General features: G+C 32.8%; 2 protein-coding genes across 7 annotated transcripts; one reads left to right on the forward strand and one right to left on the reverse strand.

The window, feature by feature from the left end:
* The first annotated feature begins 343 nt into the window (after positions 1-343).
* On the forward strand, positions 344-3,122 carry LOC129303468 (pentatricopeptide repeat-containing protein At1g08610). 6 transcript variants are annotated; one of them, XM_054942844.1, is made up of 3 exons: positions 363-500; positions 788-879; positions 948-3,122. In XM_054942844.1, the coding sequence occupies exon 3, from the start codon at positions 1,148-1,150 to the stop codon at positions 2,894-2,896; it is 1,749 nt and encodes a 582-aa protein (XP_054798819.1). In that variant the 5' UTR covers positions 363-500; positions 788-879; positions 948-1,147; the 3' UTR covers positions 2,897-3,122. The 6 variants fall into 6 exon arrangements, with proteins under 6 accessions (XP_054798788.1, XP_054798819.1, XP_054798827.1 ...); XM_054942834.1 differs by lacking the exon at positions 363-500 and adding an exon at positions 509-687; XM_054942813.1 differs by lacking the exon at positions 788-879 and having other exon boundaries at positions 344-500; positions 940-3,122.
* A 2,201-nt stretch (positions 3,123-5,323) lies between these two features.
* LOC129304761 (pentatricopeptide repeat-containing protein At3g04760, chloroplastic) lies at positions 5,324-7,897 on the reverse strand. The gene has a single exon (XM_054944538.1). It carries the CDS (start codon positions 7,661-7,663, stop codon positions 5,906-5,908), a length of 1,758 nt encoding a protein of 585 aa, XP_054800513.1. The 5' UTR covers positions 7,664-7,897; the 3' UTR covers positions 5,324-5,905.
* Between the last annotated feature and the right edge of the window lie 1,768 nt (positions 7,898-9,665).

Here is a 9,665-nt window from a genome sequence, read left to right on the forward strand (position 1 = left end):
CAGGGTCAGTTTAATGCGTGTGTTTGTGTATAATTGATAATTGATAGTAGAAAACATCATGGATTTCAAGTAAAATAAAGGGGAGGTGAGTAATGGTGGGGAGAGTGAACCAAGTATCAAGTATATTACTTAATTAATTGCCTGACAGTGAATTATACATATTTTAATTTAATAAAAAATCACGGGATCATCCTCACATTTTCACCCAATTTCCATTTTCGTGATTTATTTATATTGGACAGGCTTTTGAATGTCAGCCTGCAACCTCCTGCCTCATCTATGGTGAAAACCTATGAAGGAAGGCCCATGTGGCCCATCCCACAGTCCATTCTCCTTCTCTAGCCTCGCTTCGCCAGATCAACGTCCGCAGGACATTAACTCAGGACAACCCTAGTGGCTAGATTAACGTCCCTGTCCCTTGTCAACGTCCTTGTTCATGCTTTCCACCTTTTCCGTCTCTCCCATCGAACGAGCGGGGATTGTGGAGACCAAAATCAATTGTAAGTTCCTTTCTCTGCCTCAGTTCTTTGCTCCCTGTCTGTTACTCTTCCAATGTTTTCTCTGTTCCTTATCTCCCGTTGAAGCAATGGATTTCCCTTCTGAATCTACGGCCCACTCCAATCTATTTCGTCATTAAAGTTTACTTGCAGTTCTCAGCGGCGCTTCTAAACTTGTGAATTTTTGCTGGTATTTACATATCTTACCAGTATTAGCTGTGTTTCATTTTGTCTACATGAGAGGTTTGTGCTTTTTCGGTATTGTTAATTTTGTTGTTTTAGGTGAACAGGCTGTTGTATTTTTCATTTTGAAGAATTAGTTGCCGAGCTCGTTGAGTTGATTGCCTGGTCATGTAGATTAGAATTTAGAAGTTCTGCGTTTGTGAGTATCCTTGTTGTTTTATGATATTCATGGTTATATATGTTTCTCTTATTATCCTAGGTGAACAGGGTGCTATATTTTTCTAGTGGGATATTATTCTGTGCACCAGCAGAGGAGGTGAATTTTTGACTGCCTGCACGTGGATTTTATCAACCTGAACCAAGCCCTCATTTCTTTCTTTGTCGAACTTGATTAATTATAAAGAATATGGATCGAACTCATATATTTTTATAGCTCCAGAGAGGTCAGTCAAGGCACCTGGACAAAGATGGAATATGCAGTCATACAGAATAACATGTTCAGATTCAATTATTTACATGGCCTATATGGGTGTCACAAGCAGGAGAGCCACACTTTTGATAACTTCTCAAGAATAAAATCATCCTCCTCTAGCCTAAACTCTGTCCACTGTGGAAGCCTTGAATCTTCGAGAAAAGTGCACCTTTTGCAGTGTAGAAGTTTTCAGAGAAGTACTTTCATTGATAGAGTTAATGAAGTTGATCATAAAAACTGGGGCTTTGAAGACTTCGATACTGGCAATGGTAATAGGAGAAAATCAACGAAACAACTGGATTCAGACAAGACAATAGACTCTTCAATTTTGTTGCTGGAAGGGCCTTTTGTCAGAAATGACGAGGAAACTAACATCAAAATTCTTCAGAATCTCTGCAAACAAGGAAGATTAAAGGCGGCGGCAAGATTAATTGATATTATGGCTCGGAAAAATCAAATTCCTCACTTTCCTTCGTGCACAAATTTAATTCGAGGCTTTATTAAATTAGGTCAAACAGATAAAGCTTGCAGAATCCTTAAAATTTTGATCATGTCTGGTGGTGTTCCTGATATTATTACATACAACATGGTTATCGGTGGGCTGTGTAAAAGGGGTCATTTAAGATCAGCCATTGATATTCTGGAAGATATGAGCTTGAGTGGTTGCTCCCCAGATGTAATTACTTATAATACAATAATTCGTTGCATGTTTGATAATGGAGAATTTGATCAGGCTGTTAGTTTCTGGAAGGACCAATTGAGAAAGGGATGCCTTCCTTATCTGATTACGTACACAGTTCTCATTGAGCTGGTATGCAAATATTGTGGCACGGTTCGGGCCTTAGAAGTATTGGAAGATTTTGCAACAGAGGGCTGTTATCCAGATATTATTGCATATAACAGTCTCGTTAATTTCACTTGTAAACAGGGGAAATATGAGGAAACTGCTTTGGTTATTCTAAATCTTCTCTCCTACGAGATGCAGCCCAATAATGTGACATACAACACTCTGATCCACTCCCTTTGTAACCACGGATGTTGGGATGAAGTTGACGAGATTTTGATGATCATGAATGGGACTTCCAGACCCCCCACAGTTGTTACGTACAATATTCTGATTAATGGCTTGTGCAAGAGTGGACTTCTAGGCCGTGCAATAAGCTTCTACAATATAATGGTTTCTCAGAACTGTTCACCAGACATTGTTACTTACAATACTCTTCTAGGTTCTATGTGTAAACAGGGATTTGTAGATGAGGGCATCCAATTGCTTCACTTTTTGGTTGGTACTAGCTGTTCTCCTTGTTTGATCACATATAATACCGTGATTGATGGGTTGGCCAAAATGGGATCTATGGAGAAAGCAAAAGAGTTATATAGTGAAATGGTAGAAAAGGGATTCATTCCTGATGAAATTACTCACCGTACTTTGATTTGGGGATTTTGCCAGGCAGGCCAAGTTGAGGATGCTTTGGAGCTATTACTGGAGACGTGTAAGAATGAACATAACATTGGGAATTCTGCTTACAAACTTGTCATCCTTGGATTATGTAGACAAAACAAGGTCGATGTTGCCATTCAAGTTCTAGATATGATGCTAAAAGTTCAATACAAGCCGGATGACAGGATATATTTGGCTATAATTAAAGCTGTTGCTGACGGGGGGATGATAAAAGAGGCTAATGATTTGCACCAGAAGTTCGTTGAAAGGAAGATTCTGAAAAATGGAACCATTTTGAGTTAATTGGAGTCTACCCGTAAGGATTAGCCTACTTTAATGATTCTGGCCATGTGCGAATTTTGCTTTTCTATGAGGTGATTTGTGTAGTTATAGTTGTTTGAGAGTGCCTGGCACTTTTCGCTTGTTAAAGTATCTTGGTGGGTGCCGTAAGTGTGTGTTCGGTACACACCAAAAGAATAAAAAATAAAAAATCTTGAAAAGAAATAAAGAATGTATTTCGAAAGAAAAAGGAATAAGTGTATTTACTTTTTTTTTTTTGGAAAATACATTTCTACTTACCATAGTATAAATGGGGTCTGCTACCAATGCCATGTTGTACTGGGTTAAATGCATTTCCTTAGCGAATTTCATTACAGAAAGCAACTCAACTGCCCTGTAATTGTACGTGAAACATTGGAGCTTTGTCTTAGAAGGATGTCGTCGGCCAGCGAGTTGGCTTGCCCGAGGAAGGATGTCGTAACCTCGAAGGTCTATGGCTTTGTTGTGGATTTAGATGATTAGCTTAATATGGGGTTCTGTTTCTGTTCTATATAACAAGAATGTTACCAACATGTGTTTAGTTTTTAATTTGTTGAAAGTTCATTTAATAAAAAATAATTTAATAAAAATCAGTTTTTATAATGAAATTTATATTTAAATATATTTTGTTTAAAATTAGTTTGATAAACTGAAAGTTGTTTGAATTAATAATGATTTGTGATTTTGAAATGTACTTTTAAATATATAATAACAAAAAATATATTAATTTATGATAATTTATATTCTCTTTGTTTAAAAATGTAAAATATTTTTAATTGAATTTTACTTTTTAATAAAGTAGTTACCTACTTTCTAACTAATCTTATCTTTTCACATTTACTTCTATTAAATATCCTACAATAAATACAAAGTCATTATCAATAAGAGTACTTTTAAAAAAGGTAATAATTACATCTCGAAAAACTAAAAATATTTTATATTTTTAAATATTTAACTATTCAAAAAATGTTTTATATCTTCGAACGGAGGAAGTAATTTTTATTATACAAATATAATATATAAAAATGTTTTAAAAAGTGAAAAAAATTAAAGTAACATAAAATTTAATATGTTAAATAATAAAAATAAAAAATATAAATTTTAATATTGCAAAAAATTTTATTAGGAATAATTCAACATTCATTAATATTGAATGGTTACATGATTAACAGTTTGGTTTATAATGTACAATTTATTTTTTAATAGAATGGCAAACTTCATTCATTTCTTTTTTAGAAGCCACATTTAAAATTGCACCTGAAATTAAAGAAAGAAAAGCGTGCTCATTAATATCTAATTTGCACTGCACCAGAAAGTAACATGGTCAATAATAAAATGAGTTTCAATGCCCTTTTTAAAGTGTTTTTCAAAAGTTTTTAAATTACAAGTTGCCAAATCCACATTTATTATCTTTTCTAAAGTCCTTTAGAAAGTCTATTTATATCTATTATGGGTTCGTTTGGTTTTTAATCTTTTTTAAAAAGTTCATTTAAAAAAGTTCTTTTCAAATATGATTAAATGTGCTTTTGATTAATTTAAAATGATGAAACTTTTGAAAAGTAAATTTAAAAAGTAAAATATTATTTAATCATATTATCTTTAGTTTAATCTCTCATTCTTTTATTTAAAAAATAATTAATTCATTAAAAATATAATTATAATTTAATTAAAAATAATTAAATATCAAGTTTTTAAAATTATAAATTGAATAATTAATCATGTTAATTTTTAACATTAATGTACAATAAAAATTACAAATCTTTATCACATTTTTTAAATATTTTAAATATGTTATATATGTAGAATAAAAATTATAAATTATCATAAATCAATATCTTTTTTAATAATTGTATATTTAAAAGCACATTTTACTATCATAATTTAAACAATTTTCAGTTTATTAAACTAACTTTTAAAAAAATATATTCAAATACAAATTTTATTACAATAATTAATTTTTTTTGAATTAATTTTTACTAAATAAACTTTCAACAAATAAACTTTTAATAAAATAAAAATCAATCACACACCACAATTATCCAAACAACATCTAACATTTAAAAAGCGGAGAACAACTTTTAAAATGTGGAATACAACAGAACCAAACCGGCCCTGAGTATAGATGAAAGTGTTGCTTGAAAAGGGTCGACAGGCTTCCTTGTACATCTGGATAGGACGTTTTGTTCCCACGCAACAATTTAGTATGTTAGATCGCGGATTTCTGGAAGCGTACAAACATTGCTGGGACCCCGGATAAATTATAGTAAAATTTCTAAGGAATGGCTTGTGTGTTGCATGGAAAGAAATAATTGAGGTCTATGAATGTTATACCAATTAACTTTAAATAATTCAGACTCAAATGAAATGACAAATCACTTTAATAACTGAAATAGTTAAACACAAACAACTAAATTAAGTGGTCAAAACAGTATTAATCATAAGTCAAATAACATGATTTGACATCATACAAAATTTATACATCTGTACACAGCAGATATGCAAGATGTTAAACCAAAATTTGAAAAAATGGACAGGGAATTGGATAAATTATCAATTTCGTCGGCGTAATGGAAAATATTGAAATCATGAGTGAAAGCAATCTTAACATGGTTCAGTCATAGATCAGAACCTGTTGCAGGAATACAAACATGGTACAATTCTTCATCGGCGTAACTTAATGCAGTGTATAATCGTCATTCTATCCTCCCAATAACGGAGCTCGCACTGAAGTTGCAGTACTGGACAATGAAGAGAACTTACACCACACCAACATCAATTTCTGAATTCCTCAATTCTTTCACTACAAGAAATCCATATTGAATTCTGTCTAATTTTTTTTTTCCCCTTTTCAATGATGAAAGCCCATCGAGCACAGAATCGAGTTCCGCAGTCGTCAGAGTAATCGATTGAGCATCGACCGAAGAACTCGTAGAGCTGTGTTCAAATTAAAAGCCCAGCGAGAAGACCAGACAAAATCAATTAATGTCCAGGAGCCTAGCTCTTAATTTCCGATAAGGTGAGCTCTTTGTACACGTCAAGCATGGGAAAGGTTCTGTTTAGACGTTTAAATGAATCTTCAGAAATAGCATCCATACTAACAAGGGAACTGGCCAACTCCATTGCGTCATTTCGCCATCCAGCAAAACCAATCCCTTCAATCAATAATGTGTAGGTGGTTTCATTTGGCCGACATCCTTTCCCGACCATCGCAGTTAATACCTCAATGGCATCAACGATTCTGTGTACTTTGCACAGCCCAAGAAGAACAATGTTGTAGCTGATAACCGTCGGCTGATGCTTGCTACTTTCCATGTCCACTAACAACCCGATGGCCTCATCCACCATTCCATCTCGGCACAAGCACGATATAAGTGAGTTATATGTAATCCCGTCGGGATCTATTCCGTTGTCTACCATCTCCAGAATCATCCCCAACGCTCGAATTTTGTCCCCACTACTCCATAGTGCACAAAACATTGTGTTATAGGAACTGACATTTGGAGGACAACCCACCTCTTCAAGCTTCTCAAAGATGTTGAGAGCCTCATCAGCTTTTCCACTCTTGCACAGAGAGGCCAAGATTGTGTTATAATTCACAACATCTGGCAAGCAGCCATCGGAGATCATAAGCTCCAGAAATTCTATAGCCAAATCAACTCTACCTTCTCTGCAGAATGCAGAGATCAACGGATCATAGCTATAAGAATCAGGAGTCAACCCCTTTTCCTTCATAGCCTTCAACACATCTACAGCCTCCTCGACTTTCCCATCACGACAAAGTGAGCTGATTAAAATGCTGTAAGTCACCACGTTTGGTTCACACCCTCTTAGAATCATATCAGCCATCAACTTCTCTCCCTCCTTCCATTTTCCTTGATTCAGAAGTCCTCGCAACAGGATATTGTACGAAATCACATCCGGGGCACAGGCCTTGGAACTTATAGTCGAAATGAACTCAAAGGCTCGATCTAACAACCCTTGTCTGCACATGCCCCGGATGATTGCATTGTACGTATACATGTCAGGCTGCAGCCCCCTTGATAACATCTCATCCAAAAGCTTCATGGCTTCATCAATACCACCCTCGAGAATGGTCGCTTCTATCAAAATTGTGTAAGTAATCACGGTGGGCTCGCACTTGTCTTTCAATAGCTGATCCAGAACCTTCAAAGCCAGTTCAAGCTTTCCCCTACTTGAAAGATTCCCAATCAATATGTTGTAGGTGACTACATCAGGAGAAAAACCTCTGCTTTTCATTCTGTCAAGCACCTTGTTGGCAGAGTCAATCCGGTCAGCCTTGCACAACCCACTAATCACTGCATTATAAGCGAACACATCGGGTTCACCGTACTTTTCCAGTATTTCCATGACCCGAATGGCTTTGTCGATTCTCCTAATGTTGAAGAACCCTTTAATGAGTTTTGTGCAAAGAATGACATCGGGTTTGTAACCCTTATTGACCATTCGCTGGAGAAAGTACAGGGAATCGTTATATTTGCCTACTTTCGAGGACCTGTTGAGAGCTTTCATCAGGTGGGTGTCCTTGAAGTCAAAATTTTGGGAATGTTTGGGCCTTGTTTCAGAAGAAACCCGGGCATCTGCCCAGTTCCTTCGATTGCTAACGCCATTTAGAAGCGGGATCTTGCAAGTAAAAAGAGCGGAGGGGTTTGATTTTGAATGGGAAGAAGGCTTCTTCGGCTGGATTCTATGCGGGATGGTTCGCGGGAGGAAGTCAGTAGAAAATGTTGTCATTGATGAAGATGATTCTGACGGCTTCTATTCTTCATAGACAGGCAATCAGTTTGCAAATTAAAAATCTACGGGAAAAGATGAAGTACCTGTGATTTCTGGACGTGCCAAGTGGGAAACAAGAAATCGTGAAATCGGGCCGTTGAAGTGGATCGATTGCGCCGTCCTTTGATATGCTGCTGAAACATCCATTGGATTTCCCGACGCGAGTTGTGGATAAGGATTGTTTCCGGCGATCTTGTCACATTACCCTATCGCGAAATATAGGCTCGAATATTAATTATAACCTAATTTATCACATATAAATTACACCTCAATCGTATTTATAATTTATATTTTAAAAAATTTATTTAATTTTATTTATAAGTTATGACATAATTTTTAAATAATATTTAAAAATATTTTTCAAATTATTTTTTATGAAAAAAAAAGGTAACAAGATATTACTTCTTGAATTTGTTATATAAGACATATTTAAAATTTTATATACTTTTATTTATTATATTTTTTTATTAAAATTAATTAAATTAGTAAAAATAACTTATAAAAAGGACTGAAGGAATATAGAAAAACACTACTTTTATTCCACATTTTGTTCCAATTTTTGTATAGATTTCTATATTTTTTTCAACATTCCAAATCCTCACATTTTTTGCCGTTACAACATTGATCCTACATTTTTATAGGAACATTAATGTGAAAAAAAATAATATTAATAATGCTAATATATTAATTAACACCATTAATTTTATATTTACATGTCAAATCAATACTAACATGAATTTTTAATAAACAAAAATAAAAAAGTCTACATAAGATTAAATAAAAAAATAAAATACTCTGACCATCCTTCTACTTTAGTTTAATTACATAAACCTCTCATTTATTTTGAAAATATATAATTTAATTTAATATAATTACATAAACCTCTCATTTATTTTGAAAATGCATAATTTAATTTAATATGTTAACTCTGTTGGGAATATTATAAAAAATGCTTTAGTTTAATTACATAAACCTCTCATTTATTTTGAAAATATATAATTTAATTTAATATGTTAACTCTGTTGAGAATATTATAAAAAATGCTTTAGTTTAATTACATAAACCTCTCATTTATTTTGAAAATATATAATTTAATTTACTATGCTAACTCTGTTGAGAATATTATAAAAATATTCTAAAACACATTTTTAAATGAAAATTTGTATTAAAAAATTTATTTATTAATTTATCTCTTGCCCTAATAAATCTTACATTATATTGTTTTGATAATTACATCATTTCATTATAAAAAACAATTTATAAATTTTAAATTTAAATTATTTATAAAATCTCTTGAACTTATATCATTTTATGTTATGAGATAAATAAAAATAAGTTTCAACAATTTGATAAAAATTAAAATCATAATATTTTATAATATGATAAAAATTAATAAATTTTATAATATAAAAAATTTGAAAATGTACTTATTGTGTTTTTTAGTTGCATCCCAAAAAATATATATTTTTGCAAATAAATATTTTTAGGTGATTCTTATGTTAGAGATGGGCATTTTAATTAAATTAAAAGTTTAAAAGTCAAACTCAACGGTCAATTAATGATTGGATGGATATAAATTAAATTTCAAATATAAAAAGAATGTTTATGTAACATATATTTAATTTCAAGAGAGGTTTACATAAGTTTTCAAAATAGAGGGAATTTATATAATTAAGACATAATAGAAGGGTGGTCCGTGCATTTTACTCAATAGAAAAGGATGATTTAGACTCTATCAACTTAGACAATTAGCACCACGATCTTATGACCCCATGATGTCAAAGAAAACTATCACACGACACCAGAGATAATCGACGATAGTGAAAAATTGATAAAGTGCGATGAGATGCTTGTGTTGTGATGAAATACGATTTCATCTTATGTAGCCTTTTTTCATTTTTGCTTACTAAAAAATCATTACTAACATCAGTTCAACACGTAAGCACAAAATTAATAGTGT

The sequence above is a fragment of the Prosopis cineraria genome, unplaced genomic scaffold (genome assembly GCF_029017545.1).
Source record: "Prosopis cineraria cultivar Desert tree isolate PC_DT_omini unplaced genomic scaffold, ASM2901754v1 PC1, whole genome shotgun sequence".
Lineage (NCBI taxonomy): Eukaryota > Viridiplantae > Streptophyta > Magnoliopsida > Fabales > Fabaceae > Prosopis > Prosopis cineraria.

What these genes read in the sequence shown, in the direction of transcription:
- LOC129304761 (XM_054944538.1), bottom strand. Translation starts at nt 7,663, where the DNA reads ATGACAACATTTTCTACTGACTTCCTCCCGCGAACCATCCCGCATAGA.
- LOC129303468 (XM_054942813.1), top strand. Translation starts at nt 1,148, where the DNA reads ATGGAATATGCAGTCATACAGAATAACATGTTCAGATTCAATTATTTA.